Source organism: Chiloscyllium punctatum, chromosome 37, assembly GCF_047496795.1.
Source record: "Chiloscyllium punctatum isolate Juve2018m chromosome 37, sChiPun1.3, whole genome shotgun sequence".
NCBI lineage: Eukaryota > Metazoa > Chordata > Chondrichthyes > Orectolobiformes > Hemiscylliidae > Chiloscyllium > Chiloscyllium punctatum.
In genome coordinates, this window is record NC_092775.1 from 23,679,711 (window position 1) to 23,699,638 (window position 19,928).

Below are 19,928 nucleotides of genomic sequence, written 5' to 3' on the forward strand. Positions count from 1 at the left end.
TCCCCTTTGCATAGACATGAGGATGAGTTGACTATAAATCTAGCCCAAACATTATAATCAACATTTATTCAATTATAGATCATGGCACAGTGCAGTTTAAAATGTACTGTTTTGAAAATTCTCTACTTTGCTAAAATTGTAAGCTACAAATGTTGAATTATAATTCACCGTTAGCTAATTGCCAATTTCATAACTTTGGCCCAGTGAATTTCTAATGAACTTCACATTCAAAAATTTATGGCTAGGATCAAGTACAATAAACATACTTTTTATTCCACTGGTTCATTTGACACAAAATGACCTTGAATCCATGCATCACAACAAAATCAGATGTGCACTTCCCTTTTATCCTTTGTGCACCAGCTTCATGGAGAAGTGTTTGGCAAACCTTTTTGATTTGCTTATAAATATAAGGTGCAAAAACAGAAACTGTGTTGAACTACATCATCATGTCACTTGCAGATGTTGTGACTCGACAACAAAGGCAGACAACTCTTTGGCTTTTGCCCTTGTGTCTTCACAAAAATGCTAATGCCAGTGTCCTTTTCAGTGTTACAGAAGTAAAGAAACATTTTTAAATAAGTACTTTTGCAATTCAACAGCAATTCTTCGCATTTTGTGATTTAAGAGTGATTCTCCTGAACCTAAACCTTAAAAGTATACCACTTCCCCCCCCCCCCCCCCCCCCGCCCTCCTTTAAAATTTCCAATGGGAACAGGCTTTTTTCAGTGCCTTAGGCTTCAATGTTCATACAGCAGATCAGACAGCAACTATGTGGGACTGGCTCCTTGCACTCACCCTATTTCAAGAGGCAGCCTAAACCTAATGACAGAATCAAAGACCCATATTTAAATGGATTTATGACACTTCCTGGAATGCAGGATTGTTTACACAATGGAGTTCAACTGACAGAAAGAGACCCGCCCACCTGCATTTGGCTGCACTGCCTTGTTAAAGTACTTTAACCCTTAATATTCCCACTTCAGTGACAAAGCTGGCCTTTACTCCTCTGCCTTCTCGCACAGCAAAGGATTGTATCTAACTGCAGCCAGGAAAATATGTTCCACCAATGCACTGCAGAGCCTTAATCTACAATAATGCTTCATTGTAATGCTGAGTAAGTGCTGAATTGCCAGACCTGGCAGCTGTTTCATGTCTACATTTATAGTGAATGATTTAAAATCCACTGGCATTATTTGGTTTGCAAAAATATGGCACATCGAATGTAATGTGGATAAATATGAAGTTATCCACGTGCAAGGAAAAAAATAGAAAATAATATTTTTACTGTGGTGACAGAGAAATGTTGGTATTCAGTAATCAGAAGGATCTGTTGTCCTTGTACACCAATCAGAAACATGAAAGTACTCTAAGCAATTAGGAGAGTAAGTAGTTTTTAAAGTAAGCTTTTATTATAAAGAGATTGGAATATTAAATTTAAAGATTTGTTGCAACTATAAAGGGCCTTGGTGTGGAGAACGGAGACTGTGTAAGTTTTGATTCTCTTAACAAAGGAACGATACGTTCACCTTAATAGAAGTGCAATCAAGTGGTCCAGACTGATTCCTCAGATAAGGGTTTGTCCGGTGAGGGGAGAGACCTATTTTCCCTCGAGTTTGGAAGAATGAGAGGTGTCTCAGTGAAATTAAGGGGCGTGACGGAGGAGAAGGGATGTTTCCCCTGGCCGAAGAGTGTAAACATTGGGTTCATAGTCTCAGAATACTGTAAATAGTTGGCAATAAGGAGTAACGTCTTCAGTCAAAATGTTCTGGACCTTTGGAATTCTATACTGTGATGAGCTGTTATATACTTTGCTGTTGAATATATTCAAGTCAGAGATCAACAGATTTTTGGATTCTGTCAGAATCAAGGAATATGTTGACAATATGTGAAGGTGTCGATGAGCTGGAAGATGAGTGAAAGTTGAAATAGGTTCAAAGGGCTGAATGGACTACTCCTTTCTTTATTTCTCATATCCTTATCCCCTCAGTGTAGAGTTCTGGGATATGTCCATCCTTTAGCCCTAGAGCAACATCAACAAAATAATTTAAGCGGCCATTTATTTTGTTGTTCTTAGAATTTTGTGATACATAAGTGATTGCACTGCGTAGTCACAACATGTTGAATACATAAAATTGCAAGTCTTCCTTTCTTTTCATAAGTGATTTAAAGGGTCTAGCACTGCAGTTAGCTAAAGAACATGAAAATATGGTTTTATCAACCTGCCGTCAGATTAAGGGAACTGATTTAGTTATATCAATGTGTGGGTCCAGTTACATGTTTTGTGTCTCAATTTTGTTGTCATTTCTCCTGTGCCTTTCTCTTCCCCAACTCCGTTACTTTAAAGGAATCCTCTTAATGCTAAACATAAAAATCAAGAGAGGATGTGAAAATACTCCTTTCATCTTTAATAACTGAAGTAACTTTTGGGTTCGGGAAAAGAAAAATGAAGGGATAGGGAAGCATTTTACATTACTCCAAGCTCATTTCCATTTATTTCAATGGGCAACTGAGAGAGTTGTAAAACAGATCACTGCTTCACTATCATTCATTTTATGTGACTGCACAAAAGCCATAACTACTTCCCTTTAGTCGGAGAAATTCTTAGTTTGATGCTCATCACAATTGAATGAATGTTACATTAGATTAAAAAAAGGACAATATTTCTGGGGGAAAGAGAGCACCATGGGTGTAACCAATGTAATGTTTCCATTGCAAAGCACAGAGCAGAGCAACTCTTACCTGTGGAGTTGCAAACTAAAATGATTTCTTTTGGTCATCAATTTTCTCTGCTGAAGATGTTGATTCATTGTCAGGATACAGACAACAGGTTGCTCTCTGGCATCATGCCTAAACTGTTATTTTTTGGTCATGCACAAAACTCAGCAATGACTGTTGCCAAATGACATGCCTTAACTAAACAAAATCCATTGCTTACTCTCTTTTCAAAGGTGGATTTAGGATACTCTAAAAACTTAACTCTCTTTGAAGCCTGGGACACTGAAGTGAACAGGATCACCCAGTCTGCAGCCAGTTAACACAATAAAGTTTAAGGATTAAACCCAACACATTCCTGGTTTATACCATCTATCAGTCACTCATGGTAGAATCGTTTTGCACCATCAGTTATGTTTGAAATGTTTTTTTAAAATCATAATTTATGTGCTGGTTTCCAAACAGAGTTTGCGGGATGGCCCTTTCAGCTGGAAGTGCTCTTGGTGGGGGAGGGTTAGTTGGAAACAGACTGTTGTCTTAGCAATTTGAAGGAACACAATTAAAATGTGAATAAAGACAATCTATTCGGTCCTTTGATTCATCCAGGCTGAAATCTGTTTTCGCTGCCTGAACTCCAGCTTATTACATACTCATTCTGCTGCAATGTCCCTTATTAAGGATCATTTCATCTGTCCTTTTATTTTGAAGCTTTAATTTTTCACTAACTGCTCCAGCCATTGATTCCATGCATCTTTAACACTATTGGCCAACTTATAGCTCAGTTGGCTCAACAGCAAGTTTGCTAAATGTGAAATAAAATGAGCAGAGTAGTTCAACTCCTGCATTGGCTGAGGTTACCATGAAGAACCCTTAAGATGACCCTCAGGTTAAGCTACCACCACTTGTCCTTCTTTAGTGAGAGAGCAGGACAAGGATGACTTTATCTGTAGTGTCCTACCTTGACAGGATTTGTTTCATCAGCTGCTATTCTTTTTACCATTGGAGTTCATAGTAACTGTTCATATCACGATACTGCAACGTGCAGAAAATCATCCAGTGGTCATGTTTATTTTCCAACACTAATAGCAGATTTTAAAAATCATTTTAATACTTATTCTCAATGGCTGTATGTTTCTATGAAATAAAGAATGCAAAATAACCATAAAGCTGCTGGACTTACTAGTAGCTCAGGCGGCATTTCTGTAGAGAGTGAAAGAGAACAGAATTATAGCAGTACTCAGCTAATTGTCCATTTCATTGGGTTTCATGGAGGGTTTCCCTTTGTAAGCTCTAGTGAGTTACTGCACTCAATTCTCCGCCACTCAGCTTACTATTTAGGCACCTACACCTCTATGGCATGTGTTCGTGCTATCCAGTGCTCACCAAGATCAGAAGTACTCCCCACTGCCAGGACCTTGTGAGGTACATACCACAAAACCCAGTTGTGTACCAGGTCAATCACTGTCAACTATGTGTATGCCTTTATAGTACATATAATGGAAGAAAAATGAAAAAAAATACACAAGCTTCTGAGGGCATACATGTGGCAGGGGCAACACTTCCTTAGAAAAACAAGCTCACATTCTCAAACATATTGCTATTTTATACCATCACATGTCTGATTGACTATTGTTGTAATTGCTACAGACCTAAAACTACAGAGGCTACCTGCCTTAAACACCATATCATGTTAGATCTCTTGAAGGGAATGCTAACCTTTGCTTAATGCACAGCAGTGCATGATATCATATTATTGTTCAATATGGGAATATTTATGTTGAAAGCTTTCAAATGTATCAAGACTGTTATCCTTGCAATTTATGATAGTAACACTGCTTCATCTCATTTCCCTATGATATAATCAGTGCAATATACCAGACAGTAGGTTTTCCCAAAATGACTGGCTTCCCCCACATGCAGGGTGCTATAGACTATGCACATATTATGTTGAGAATGCCATGTCATAGTGCGGCTGAGTTCATCAGCAATAAATGGTGAGGATATTTGCCTCCTCCCTCTCCACAGGAGGCGTACCAGAGGATTGGAAGGAGGTGAATGTTGTTCCTGTTTTCAAGAAGGGTTACAGGGAAATCCCTGGCAATTACAGACCAGTCAGTCTTACGTCTGTGGTCAGCAAAGTTTTGGAAAGAATTCTGAGGGATAGGATTTATAACTATCTGGCAAAGCATAATGTGGTTAAAGGCAGTCAGCATGGCTTTGTGGGGGGCAGGTCATGCCTCACAAATCTTATTGAGTTCTTTGAGGAGGTGTCAAGACAGGTCGACGACAGTGTATATGGACTTCAGCAAGGCATTTGATAAGGTTCCCCATGGTAGGCTCATTCATAAGGTCAGGAAGTGTGGGATACAGGGAGATTTGGCCATCTGGATTCAGAATTGGCTGGCTGACAGAAGGCAGAGAGTGGTTGTGGATGGAAAGTATTCTGCCTGGAGGTCAGTGTTGAGTGGGGTCCCACAGGGCTCTGTTCTTGGGCCACTGCTCTTTGTAGTTTTTATAAATGACTTGGATGAGGAGGTTGAGGGGTGAGTTAGTAAATTTGCAGATGACACAAAGGTTTGAGGTGTCGTCGATAGTATTGAGGGCTACTGCAGGATGCAGCCTGACATAGACAGGATGCAGAGCTGGGCTGAGAAATGGCAGATGGAGTTCAACCTGGATAAATGCGAAGTGATGCATTTTGGAAGGTCGAACTCGAATGCTGCATATAGGATTAAAGACAGGATTCTTGGCAGTATGGAGGAACAGAGGGATCTGGGTGTGCAAGTACATAGATCCCTCAGAGTTGCCACCCAAGTGGATAGGGTTTTTAAGAAAGCATACGGTGTTTTGGCTTTCATTAACAGGGGGATCGAGTTTAAGAGCCCCGAAGTTTTGCTGCAGCTCTACAAGTCTCTGTTGTGTCCACATTTGGAATATTGTGTCTAGTTCTAGTCACCCTACTATAGGAAAGATACAGAGGCTTTGGAGAGGGTGAAAAGAAGGTTTACCAGGATGCTGCCTGGACTGGAGGGCTTGCCTTATGAAGAAAGGTTGAATAAGCTCTGACTTCTCTCTCTGGAGAGAAGGAAGAAGAGAGGAGACCTGTTCGAGGTGTACAAAATAATGAGTGGAATAGATAGAGTCAATAGCCAGAGACTTTTCCCCAGGGCAGAATTGACTGGTACAAGGAGTCATAATTTGAAGATATTAGGAGGAAGGTATAAAAGGAGATGTCAGAGGTAGGTTCTTTACGCAGAGAGTTGTGAACGCATGGAATGCGTTGCCAGCTGTGATGGTGGAAGCAGAGTCATTAGGGGCATTTAAGCGACTGCTAGACATGCACATGGATAGCAGTGAGTTGAGGGGTGCGTAGGTTAAGTTACTATATTTTACATTAGGATTAAACCTCGGCACAACATCGCAAGCCAAAGGGCCTGTTCTATGCTGTACTTTTCTATGTTCTATGTTCTATGTTCTAAATATTGTGTCAATATATAAGTCATCTGTGATCATCAGTAGTGTATCATAAATGTCTGTGCCAGGTACCTTGGAAGCTGCACAGATGCTGTGTCCTTCAGAACTCTAATTTCATTTCAAGGGGCAAATGGATGGAAAACAGAGTCAATATTTTGAATCCAGAAACCTGTTCCGAAGAACGGTCACTGGAATTTAAATATTAAAATTGTTTTCTCTCTACAGATGCTGCCAGACCTGCTGAGTTTCTCCAGTAATTTCTGCTTTTGTTTCAGATCTCCAGCATCTGCAGTTCATTTTTTACTTTAGTACTGCTACTTGAGTGATAATGTCTTCAGAACTTGGCACAAACTTTACTCCTTGTCATCAACTCTACCTTTCTCTGACCACTTCAATCCAACTATTCACAAGCTTTGTGTTCAATTTGACCCTGAACTGAGCCTCATACCCTCTCAAAAACCACACATCTCCTTTCACCTTTCTAAAGTCATTTGTCTTCACCCCTGTCTCAGCCCAGTTGCTGCTGAAACTTTATCTTTATTGTCTTGTGATCCACATTCTCCCGGTCAGTCCACATTTCATATCCTTAATAAGTTGAGCTCATCCTAAGTTATGGTGTTCATATTTTAATTTATACCATGACATGTTCATTTATTATAACTTTGCTCATTAGCATACCATTGCTACTGGTCAGAAAATATCTCTATTTTACGATTCATAACTTCTCCACTGCCTCATCCCTCATCATCTCTTTGATCTCCTCCACTACTTCAACCCTCAAACATCTGTTCTCCACCTCATATTTGGCACATATTAATGGTTACAGGGAACTTGGAGACATTTCCTTTGTTTTTAAGAAACAATGTTGTTTGAATGGACATATTGATGCCCTCTGTTGTACTTACCACTCTGTAAGACATATAGGTTCAGCTGGCCCTTCCTTTTATGCATTGTAAAGGTCCATGTTTGAGAGGAATTTCAGCAGGGGTAATTGAAATGCTGGAGGTCAAATCAATGCTCTGTAAAGGTCTGCCAGTCAAAGCTGTGAGATGGATATACATTTATACAGAATTGCCATTGCCCATTAGATGCCTCATTATCTTAATTTGGCCAACGAAATCATGACCACATGTAGAAAACAGCACTCTTTGGACATCAAGCCTTTCCCACTTCAATCTTCCATTCCCCAGGCTTATTCTGCAATCCTCCTCAGCACTGACTCACTTTGGATGGCTCAAAGCCTCCCTGAAAGTGACCATTCTCTTCCTCATGCCACTTGTTGCCATACAGTAAACAAGGTAAGTCATGGATCTTATAACTGGACAAACCAGGCAGATGCCTATCGCCTTGAAACAATCCCGAACCAATTGCCATGAGACTTTTGTGGGCCACTGTCTTTATTTTTTTATTGAAGACTGTTAATTGTCGATGATATTCATGGCATACAAATGCATTACAGTTACAAACTGACCACTGGAGGTCATGAGGTGCGACATGCTGCGAACACACCACTGACTTTATCTTTACATCCCAACTCACCTTCATGAAATCGCAAGTTCACATTGCACTGAATTACATCATGCTGCACAGCACGTTTTCCATTCTTATAGGGTCTGTAAAAGCTACTTATGTGTATGAGGCTCTATGACTCCAACTTTATGAGTTTATGACTCTCTTGATAGTTCAGGTGAGCCACACAGCTCAGTGACAGCCATCAACTTTAGAAAATGTGGAGAGATGGAAGAGGACACAATCTATATTAGGAATGAAACCTACCAATTAGAGTAATCAAGTCATTGAGTCGTGGAGTCATAGAGCCATAGAGATGTACAGCACGGAAACAGACGCTTCGGTCCAACTCGTCCATGCCAATCAGATATCCTAAATAAATCTAGTCCCATTTGCCAGCATTTGGCCCATATCCCTCTAAACCCTTCCTATTGACATACCCATCCAGATTCCTTTTAAATATTGTAATTGTAGCAGCCTCCATCACTTCCTCTGGCAGCTCATTCCATACACACACTATCCTCTAAGTGAACAATCTGCTCCTTAGGTCCCTTTTAAATCTTTCTCTTCCTACCTTAAACCTATGTCCTCCCATTTTGGACTCAACCAACCCAGGGAAAAGACTTTGGCTGTTCACCATATCCATGCCCCTCATGATTTTATAAACTTCTATAAGGTCACCCCTCAGTCTCCGATACTCTAGGAAAAACAGCCCCAGCCTATTCAGCCTCTCCCTATAGCTCAAACTCTCTAACCCTGGTAACGTCCATGTAAATCTTTTCTGAACCATTTCAAGTTTCACAACATACGTCCTATAGTAAGCAGACCAGAATTGAACATAGTATTCCAAAAGTGGCCTCACCAATGTCCTGTACAGCTGCAACATGACCTCCCAACTCCTGTACTCAATGTACAGACCAATAAAGGCAAACATACTAAATGTCTTCTTCACCATTCTGTCTACCTGTGAATCTTTTATTAAATATAGTTTTACAGAATGTTTTATGCTATTAATGGTTTCTACAACACTTTTCACTCTTATTGTAGTTTCACCATTTCACAATTTTTTTTCCCTTTTTTGCAGTGGAGTGCAGTTTGTGAATGTAACTTCAGCTGAAAAATGACCTCAATGGAGTTCATCATGTTCTATAAATTGGATCACAGTACACCTTGAATACCACACAGTTATAGCAGATGAGGAAAAAAATCCTGAAATACTTTGCATTTTTGTTTTGAGTTGACAGCACTAATTTAAGCAAACAATAACCAATTATTACAGTTAACCATGCCAGTTACCTGGAAATACTCGCTATACTTCTACTGAGTTGCAAATGCCTGAGTGGCATCACCTTTTTTTCACTACCAACCTTCTGCCAACATTTCCTTAAGGAAACAAATCAATTGTTTGAGTGCTCACTGATCTGCCACCTCCGAAAAGGAACAATGCACAAATGTTCCAATACTGTGCAACAATTGTGCTGAAAAATGCCTCCCCACACTTGAACCATAGAATGACCCAACCTGCACTGTTGAGGCTCTCAAGTATTATGACTGGTATTTGGACAAGGTATAGGAGAACAGCTAAAAGTGGGAAACCTTTCATAGCCTGAGTCAGCACCCACAGGAAATTGTGAGAAAACAGGAAATTATTCACTTCACTTGATAACTCATTAACATTATATTTTAAACTTTAATGATGACGATGGAAGAGAAGGGATTCATTTTCACATCACTGCAGAAATTAGCACTTCACAATTTCCAAGTGTTTCAGCATGCTTTGTTTAATCATTGAATTTCTACCTAGCAAGCTGTTTTACCTTCAATAATGGCAGAACAAAACAGTTTACAGTGAGACCAGTGTTAATGAAAAACATGCAATCTTTTTATGGACAACTGAAGCTGGTAACTAATAAGTCTTTCTCCTGGTTTTCTTTAATAGAATGGAAATTTCAATTAATATTTCTCCAGAGTTTCACATTCTGTCAATATTGATTATTTATGTCTTCTTGTGATATGATGAGTCATATATTATGATATGTTAGTATAGCAGTAAAAAAATGTTTTCTACAATGAAGACATTGACACTGTCTTTTGGAATAACATTGCTGTAAATGCACAGATCTGTCAGTATCTGTAATGAGAGATGATAGATGAACATTTTGCATAAAAGGTGTTTTGCTCTGAAATAAGGACAGGGCTTTTACAAGCCCATTTGAGGTGGGTTGCATGAAGAGTCTGTCAGCTTCAATGAAGTGACCTGCAAATAGTTTGTCAGGGGAATGTCCTCCTTTCTGGATGCTCAATAGTCCATGAAGGGGTTACCCTGGATATGATCATTGCCTTTGAAAGTTTGCCTCTGCTGCTTCACTATCAACCCTCTGCCGGTGGGAACTGCCTTTCCCAGACTGTTAAAGAAACCCTCTGACTGGCCTTTCAAGAGTTATTCAACATATAGACATCCTCTCCTTCTCTATCTGTGGGCAAGTGTGAGGTCATGCACTTTGTTAGGAAGAATAAAGGCATGGACTATTTTTTAAACGGGGACAAAGTTCAGAAATCTGAAGTGCAAAGAGATTTGGGAGTCCTAGTCCAGGATTCTGTTTGGGTTAACTTGCATGTTGAGTCAATATTTAGGAAGGCAAATACAACTTTGGCATTTATTTGAAGAGGACTATAATATAAAAACAGGGATGTAATTCTGGGGCTTTGTAAGGCTCTGGTCAGACCACATTTAGAATATTGTGAGCAATTTTGGGCCTGATATTTCAAGAAGGATGCACTGACCCTGCAGTGAGTCCAGAGGAGGTTCACAAGAATAATCTCAAGAATGAAAGGCTTAACGTATGAGGAACATTTGAGGACCCTCAATCAGTACTCGATGGAGTTTAGAAGGATGAGGGGGAATCCAATTGAAACTTACAAAATATTGAAAAGCCAGGATAGAGTGGACATTGGGAAGATGTTTCCATTAGTAGGAGAGACTAGGACTCAATGGTATAGTCTTAGAGTAAAGGGAAGACCCTTTAGAACGGAGATGAGGAGAAACTTCTTTAGCCAGAAAGTGGTGAATCAATGGAATTCATTGCCACAGAAGGCTGTGGAGATTAGGTCATTGAGTATACTTAAGACAGAAATAAGTAGGTTCTTGACTATTAAGAGAATCAAAGGTTATGGGGAGAAGACAGAAGATCAGGGTTGAGAAACTTGTCAGCCATGATTGAATGGCAGAGCAGACTCATGGGCCAGATTATATAATTTCTACTCCTATGTCTTATCGTCTTATGATGTCCATCATTGGTGAAACTGCTGAACTGCCAGTCCTTTAATTGCGGAGTGGGCACAGCTCCTTAGAGAGGCAGATGCCATCCAGGCCTGGCAGCGGCCTCATAATTGGTCATCACTATAAAAATCTCTTGAATGGTCCCTCCACTCATTCTTGTGGAATGGGTTTCCATATTTGGTCCTGGTGGAAAGATCCATGGAATGCTGACCCGATCGGGGGAGGAGCTGTTTTTGTCTTCACAGATGTTGTATTTTAGATTTCCAGCATTTGTAGTTTTTTACAAGTGAATTAATTATGCAGTCTTCGAGAAGTTAGGATTTGCATGTCCAGTAACATGTCAGCAGTGCAAAGTGTATGCCACCAACAGAAACCTTGAATGCCACAATTTCAAAGTGACACTCTCTGTCAGTCAAGCTTCAGAAATATTTTAATATAGTTAATTCTATTGTTTTAAATCATTGTGGTTGAGGGCCTTGTTGGAGATACTGCAATGGAAAAGGAAATGGGACCAAACAATTGACAAGCAACAGTCTAAATGAAAGCTACTGACTGATACAATTGTATGCAAAAATCTGGAGATAAGATCATGTATTTTACAACTCAGTAAGATGAACACCAATTCAATCCATTGGATAACTATGCATAAACAACCTCCAATAAATTTCACATAAAATCTATGATAAGATCTTGGCCACTTACAAGCTTTTGTCACCAGATATCAGTTCATTACATGAAAAGACTAAGGAAAATAGACATAAAAGGAAGAGTTGAAGATGAAACTTTCTTCTTCCTGCATCTTCTAGTGATTGAAATAACCCAGAATAAGCTGAACCTCAAGCTCGCACATAATAAATTGGTTCAATTCTATTCAAAGTTCCCTCTGGTTACTTTCCTAGTGTTGTTTAGAAAAAAACAGTACAATAGGAGGCAGATTGTCCCATTGTTTTACCAATTGTAATACATTGCCAAATTTATCTCACCTGTGACACCACATTCCTACATTACAATTCATATGGCTATTGCAGCTCGACAATAGAACACAAAAAATATAAATACTTGTACATTCACACGTACATTGATTAAAACTCAAAATCAATATGGCAATACAATAAATATGAAGGGTTCAAAATATGAAAAGAAATTTGAAGGCCCTTGTGTATTGCCAAAATAGAAAATTGTTACTGCTCTTAAGTAAACAGAACAATCACCTCATAAAATGATGTCAGCAATTTACGTTGCTTTTGTTCTGATACAGGAAAGGGACAAAAAAACGATGACAGTGAACAACAGGGATTAAACTATATTTTGACACTATGCATAAATGATATATTTAATGATCACCAGCTTATGTAAGACTGAAAACTAATATATTGCTGTATGCCATACCCTGAATATTATCCATGCCCTCAGTGCATTCTAAATATAGGAATTGCAGGTTTTGAGTAACAGGCAGCAAGATGATTTTGCAATTAACCCAATTTGCATAGGCAAATCAGGTCTCATTATCCTAGCTCATTAATACATTAGTTTCATGATTACACCCTTCAGGTTCATAAAGGTAAAAAATATGGATTATGTGTTACTAGTGGAGATGTGAAAGTGAGCATTGTAAATTCATCCTCATTCTAACCTATCCTTTTGTCCTGTTACACTACATAAAAGCATAGAATACACTAGGCATTCATGATCCTACCATGTAGAATGATAGTTTTATTTTTAATTCAAGAGCTTGTCCCCTAATCTAAATAGACAGAATGTAACAGTTAATGTTAAAAAAAGGGAATGTGACAAGTTCCTGAAAATGCTGTTCTCATGAAGACTCAGGTAGTCTGTTTGGAAATTTGTGGCACTTTTATAATTGTGGCAGATTTCCTACATTCTGTGGAGACTCGACCTAAAGGGTCTTATAGAATTTCTTTAGCACTCTTCTATAGTTTAAAAAAATATATTTTTCTGTGGCATTTGTAACAGAGGAAACCATCCCAAAGTGCTTCACAGAAGAATAAGAAGAGAAATATTTGCATGAAAGGACATATTTTCTAATTGAACTAGGCAGTCTTAAAGAGTTATTCTCAGGCAGCAGAGGGCTGGAAGGGAATTCCAGAATTAAGGATCTGAGTGGCCGATGGCAAAGGAAACAAGATCTTCTGCAGCATAGAGCAACCAGCAACCATGGTGATGGCTGAGAAAATCTTTAACTGTCATCATGAAACGTGCAAATTATTTTGGATCATCTTAACTTCAAATGGTCCTTCCATCAATCATAGCAATGCCAGAGAGAAAAGCCTCTCCTAGTGCTCAGCATTGCTTTTGTGAAATTGATGAAAATTGCATTTAATAATGCATTTTCTGCAGTTCAAGTTACTTGCATTTGTACACAATGCTACGCAACACTTAGAGCAGAAACATGGATGAGGCTTAAAATAAGTGAGGTTTCAGCAAAGTACATTTCTGACTTATTTACTCCTAGCACCCACTGTAATGCTGCAAAAATCATGATAGAGAGTCCAAAGTCCGGCCTGAATGCGTTTTGGCATTATAAAATGCATAATGCTGTATGACACAAACGGACCAGTGCTACAGAAATGGAGATGCAAGTTGAATTGTCTACATGATGGAGGATCACAGCTGTGCTGCAGGGAGAGGGGAACCTCAAAGAATAAAGGATGCAGCAAACTAATCATCCTGAGGTCAATGTCACGTGAGTGTCAGGAGGTTTGAAGTTCATCCTCTGTAGGATGTGTTAACAAATCATAAGGACTGTTTCTTTAAAAAAATATATATTTTAATTAGTTAAAATAAACATTAAACAAAAATCGTTTACTGCTAGGGAGAAAGGTCACTAATTACTTTCGCGAAAATGACATGATGCACAAGTGACAAAACACTTTTTGCATCACAAACCCAGAAATGACTGCTCGCCTATCATTTGACAATACTCAATGTCTTTAAATGTCATTTATTTCGATGCACCAACACGCTGCCGATTTTGAAAATGTCACACCAACAATATTAAGCATTCAGCACCAAGTCTTTTCCACGCTGTAGTTTGGAGATGCATTTTACGCCATATGTGTATTTGGCAAACAGGAAAAAGATTTTTCCTCCTTTCAAACGGATACATTTCATTTAGTGTTTACGCTTAGCTAACACAACCATGCTTTTGATGCCTTGGCTATTTTTGGTCGACATAACAATTGCTAACCTGGAGCCCCCTAAAGAGGGGATAAAAGGAGAGCAAAAACAAAACAAAGGCTTTTGATCGTCAGTGCAAGAAGCTTTGGCGTGCAACAGTCGTCAAACATAATGGTTGCAAATATCCGCTGCTTGCTGCTGTTCTTGGGGGGGGGGGGGGGATGTGTGGAAGTTTGACAGGAGTGGAGCCTTGTGTAAGTATGTGTCACATTGCTGCTGGGCTGCAGCTCCAGAGGCAAGTTGTGATTTCAGGTGACGTCAGTGTCAGGTCGTTTCCGGGGTGAGCTGTCAGGGTTTGTCAGGAGTGGAGTCAGCAGCAGCATTTGCAATCAGGATCAGCAGCAGGTAGTGAGTGAGAGAGAGGCAAAGCGAGCGAGAGCTTTGTTTAACTGCGCCACGCTGTCCTCGCTGGGGAAAGACGAGCAGAGCAGCAGCAGCACTACACACACGCAACGTGCTCAGCACTTTCCTCCTCCCCACCCCTAAACACCCCCTTCACACTTTTATATGAAGCTACAAAATCCAAAGTCTCCCGTTCGACAGAAACTCTAAAAAAAATAGAGTGGAGCAGGATGAAAGCTGCGAGGAAAGGTAAGTGAGGTGTGACCTTGGTGCAGTGTGTTTGGCACATTGTCAAAGCGCTTGGCGTCCTGAACAATAGGACAGACTGGAGGTTGCTGCTCGTTCTGTGTGTGCTTTATTTTGTTTTTTTTTGCTAGTTTATTTGGGATTATTTTTTTCTCTCTCTCCTTTTCAGACCGACTGTGAATCTGTTGGAATGGGGAGGAGGGGATTCCGTTTGAATCTCTATTGTGTGTATGTGTAAGGGGAAAGGACCCATCTGTGTGAATGAGTGAGTGAGTGATTGAATGCGGAATGGTTCTACAGATGCCTCGCTTGTTAAAACAAAAAAAAGGGGGGAAGCGTGGCATCTTTCTCAACACAGCTCACAGTCGGTTCCTTTCTTTTTTTAATTCTTGTCGCATCCAGCCCCCAAAACCTCTCTGTGCAGATGTATGTGTTTTTATTATTTATTTTTAACCAACGAAACAGTTGTTCCGGGAGGGGGAGGGGGTAGTGTTGGAGGAATGGAGTTCAGCAGAAACTGGGATTTCTTGACACGAGGTGTAATGGAGAAAGTTTTTTTTGTCTGTGGTTTTCTTTCTCCCCGTCCACTCTCCCTCTCTCTTCCCCCCACACACACACACACACGTACAAAAACAAAGTTTATTTTAAGTTAGCCAACTACCTCTTGCGAATGTTCATCTGACAGATGGGCTTAGTTTGAGCTGGGAATACCCTTCTTTGCAAGTTCCTCTTCCACAGCAACAAAAGGGACAGTGTTCAGCCACTTGTCGATGGCGGCAAAGTTTGTTCTCTGCTTTTTCACTTTATTATTACGTGCATTTTGTTTTTTTTGTGGGGGAATGTTGTTTTGGAAACAGTCTTTCAACAGGATGGTGGCGAGATAGATGTTTGCTCTCACTCGGAATTAATTGAAGATTTCCCTTCTGGCGAAATAAAGGAGTATCTTTTTCTTTTATTTGCACAGAAAGAGAAACTTGTGTAGTGGTGGGAAAGTAAGGAAATTCGTTCCTTTTCACTGCTTTGCCAGAAACTTTGAAACTTGTTTGTTCTCCCCCTCTCCCCCCTGCCGTTTTAAAGTGGGATGGGGGACGATGTGGGTTTAAAGTGGTGATCTGCCTGAATGGCTTTGTGTTACAGTTTGTGATGTGTGAGTAATGCTTAGTTACTAACGCTGCACTGTTGGCGTTGCTTCTCTCTCTCTCTCTCTGTGCCTGTGTGTGTCTCCCTCTGTGTCTGTCTGCAGCCTTCACCAGTAGCCAGAGGAGACCAGGGGACATAGCCATGTCAGACAGCGAGACGGGAGAAGACGACGGCAGCAGCAGCAGCTTGATTTCCGACATGGCTCATTCCAAGAAGAGGAAGAGGCATGTGATATTTTCCAAAGAGTCGGTGAAAATCCTGCGGGACTGGCTGTACGAGCACCGACTGAACGCTTATCCATCAGAGCAGGAGAAGCTGAGTTTGTCTGGACAGGCGAATCTAACAGTATTGCAGGTAAGGGAATCTGCTCCCGCTGCTGTTTATGCATGAGGATTGTTTCAAGGGTATTCCGTGCCATTTGCAGCCTTGTACCTTCCCCACTCGCCCCCACCCCCTCTGTTTTTTTTCTCTGGTTGAGCAGTGTTTTGAATGTTTGGTTGAACTCCTGTGACATGGAGGAGTGTGATCTTTCATCTTCTCAGCATTCAGCTTTAAAGCCACTGATATACTAAGGACGCTTGTGGTACAACGGTAGTGTCCCTACCTCTGGACCAAGGGGCCAGGGTTCAACTGCCACCTGCTTCAGGAGGTTTGTAGTCTCTGAACACGTTGATTACACGATAGCCTTAAAGATAAAGGGCGGAAAAACAGTCTGTCAAAGCTGGTGTGTCATAAAAGAGAAATCTTCAGGGGGAATCATTAAAAATAATGGATTTCAGGTAAACGACTCTGTTAGGATTTTGCAGGCATGTTTAATATATGGCAAACCCCAGTGATGACAAAACAGGTTTAAATCTGGCAAAAGTGAGGACTGCAGATGCTGGAGATCAGAATCGAGATGGGAGTGGGTTCATCTAATTTGCATATAGCTCATATAGCTTTGATGATGTGTTGTTGTGGGGAGTCATACATCAAGTTGGACTGTGGTCAAATCATGCTTTTACCATCTCTCTCATGGCCGTGAAATTCAAGCAGGGAAAATAGGAAATCGAAATGCAAGGAGGATTAGATTACTTGGCCTTCAAGAACGGGACTGTGAAGCTCAAGGGCAGCAGGTTAGATATCCATGCTGTATGGTCCTGCGCTTTAAAGGACATGTCTGCAGAAAGGGTTATTGAAATACTTGAAGTCATGCATTGTGAATAACCACAATCTGGAGTTTGCTGAAGAAAGCTCCTTAAGGGGAATTGGACATTTTTATTTCCATGTTCTACATGTGTTCGTCTCACAGAGTGGATATTGCTATAAGTAGTGCAATATTCTAAAATTTGTTTTGGGCTCAAATGTAATGAGGGAGTATTGCACTTAAAATTTTCATCTTTTTGAAGGATTTTTGTGTAACCTCCTCTCTTGACACACTTTTAGCCACTAATGTCCATGTCTGGAACCCCCCTACCCCAACCACCGCACTGCCCCTTCTCCTCCATTATTTACTCTGAACCTGACTCATAGATACTGCTGACAGCCTCTCTTTTGACCCTGCTCTTTCTCCTCCATTTTAGTAATTTCTTGTTTTGCTTGTGATCTTTGTTTTGCCTCATCTGTCTGAGCATTAAGGTGTTTGCTTTTGTTGAAACTAATATAAATGTAGGTTATTTTTATTGTTGCTGTAGTAGCTTTTAAACGTGGCTTGGCTTGGATTGTTGTTTATTCGTGTTGAGTGTTTCCTAATACTGGTTTTCTTTTAAAGAGAGGTATTGTAATATAGTTCTGGCTTATTTCCAGCCATAGAGTGTGACAGTGTTAGGGTATTTTGGGGACATACAGCTGATTATTGAAGCTGTTAGTAAAAGTGAAACCAACCAGTTCCTACATGGAGCTCTGTTGCATGGCATTAGTCTTTGTGATTTCTTGTGATCAATCTAAGCTTTTTTTTCTTTCATGTGGCCCTATTAACTTTACAGAGAGCTGTGACTGAGACTTAATGGACATTTTACTATAGACCAAAGCAGTAAAATGGATCTTTAAAGTTGTATGGAGGCATGTTTACAACCAATTTACTGAAAAGCGTAGGATAAAAACAAATGTTTTGTACACTCATGATGTCTTTGACAGTCAATGTGCAGCAGTTCAAACATTAAATGCCCATGTTGGTCTGGAACCTTGTTACGAAAGCCATTTCCTGTCGGTGTTTGTTGCCTGTGGTCTCGTCTGTCTCAAAGGAGTTAGGAAGAGACACTCCTTTTGGTGTTGCTTATTGCAAGATTTAACTGCCTGGAAAACTAATTGAGATTTTAAATGTAAACGTGCATCCAAAGCAATATTTTTAAGTTTGAGTATTTAGTTGTTTACCTGTTTGATGTCATTTCACTCGTCTGTCTGAATGAGTCAGCCCTTGACATGCATTACCACAGTATTTAAATACGTTTTAAAAGGGATCAGAGGGTGGATTCATCAGAGAAATCGAATCCTCTTCTTTATTTTGAAGGATAAACACCAAAAAAAAAGCTGTATCAAATTTCTGTGTGTGCTCAAGGTGTGCAGATTTCAAGAGCCACTAAATGTGAATGAAGTACTTTTTCTTTGCTGTGATCAAAAGTTGACTTCAAGTAAATAAGTTGTGAACGGCAGATGTTGAGTTAGGATATCTCACATTCCCTTGTAAGTATGAAGAACTAAGCTTTCAAATTCGGATTACATTCACCACATGTTCTAATCACACAAGGATTCATTTCCACCAAGCCCAATTTTCCATTGGATACACATCAAAGATATGTAAACAAAAATGAATACATAGGTACTAAATGCCTGAGAGATGTTTGATTTAAAAATAGTAGATTGCTGCCTTTTATAGAGTTGCAAAGCAACAAAAGATTGACCTTTAAACAAGTGTATCAATTTGCCATTTATGATGATGCCAGTTACACAACTAATGGTGTTGTGAGAGGAGAATGTCATTGAATAAATTATATCTTATGTTCAAAATAATGTTGCATGAAATTGTGATAGCCTCAAAGCATGCAAACTAAACTTTTTGAAGTGACTTGTGCAGATAAAAGTTTATTGTTTATCAAAATTGTGGGTCTGTTTTGTGCCAGTCACAATGCAAACATCACTTGTTCCTTTCCCCCCCCCCCCCCCCCCCCCAGTACAAGTGTGCCAGCTGTTCCTCTGACTTTAATACCCTATCCTTTCCTGACCAGCAGGAGCTGGAACCCCACAAATACTTGTTAAAACCACAGAAACTTGTCTTACCAATTAGCCCCAGGGTGGTGTCCCTTTAGCCTACTTCAACACAAGCAGTGCCTGAGCAGAGGCCTAAAGTGGACAGGCAAAGTGAAATGTGATTGCATCTGAGCAGCTTTTACATTTGTGTTCCAGGCTAACCTTGAGTCACATCTTAGCTTTAGCTTGTTAGCTGTTTTGAAAGTGGCAATTATGTTACCTAAATTAATGTTGCAACGTTGTTTAGTGGGCAGCCTGATTTGCACTTGTGGTAGCACCTAATCTGAATGGTGGCAGTGACACCTGCAAATCAACAAGTGTGGGTTCAAGCCCATTCTAGAGATCAGCGCATAATCTGGGCTGGTCCTGTGGGAGAGTTTTTAGAAGCGACATCTTTCAGATTAAGCAATAAGAGGTCACACCTATATAGTGCAATGCATGATTCATGCTGTCAATCAGAATTTGACATGTAATGGAATATTAGAACAGAGGAAGATTTTAAGGATGACTATAAAAGTAACTAGGAAAGTAGAGAGTTTAAGGGAGGAATTCCAGAGTTTAGGATAAGGCATCTGAAGGCCCAACTACCAGTGTTGAAATTGGGAATGTGCAAAAGGCTAGAACTGGATGGGTGCAGAAGTTTGAGAATTGTGAATTTGAGGAAGTTACAAAAGTAGGGTTGAGGTGATGGAAGGATTTGATATTAACAATGAGAATTTCAAAATCGAAGCATTGACTTATGCAAACAACAATGTGTTCAAGTATGGCAAGTAAAACAGGACATGCTGCAGGTTAAAAA

General features: G+C 40.0%; 1 protein-coding gene across 6 annotated transcripts in view; it reads left to right on the plus strand.

Moving 5' to 3' along the window:
* The first annotated feature begins 1,007 nt into the window (after window positions 1–1,007).
* The window catches only part of LOC140462942 (homeobox protein TGIF2-like), a 32,952-nt gene continuing 14,031 nt past the window's right edge, over window positions 1,008–19,928 (plus strand). Inside the window, exons 1-2 of one of the 6 annotated variants that reach the window (XM_072556458.1) lie at window positions 1,008–1,117; window positions 16,008–16,258. In XM_072556458.1, coding sequence (XP_072412559.1) covers window positions 1,111–1,117; window positions 16,008–16,258 — 258 coding nt within the window. In that variant the 5' untranslated portion in view covers window positions 1,008–1,110. Of the gene's footprint in view, window positions 1,118–14,459; window positions 14,768–14,975; window positions 15,191–15,249; window positions 15,302–15,335; window positions 15,546–15,571; window positions 15,757–16,007; window positions 16,259–19,928 lie in introns of those variants that run through there. The other 5 variants (XM_072556457.1, XM_072556461.1, XM_072556455.1 and 2 more) reach the window with 5 other exon arrangements.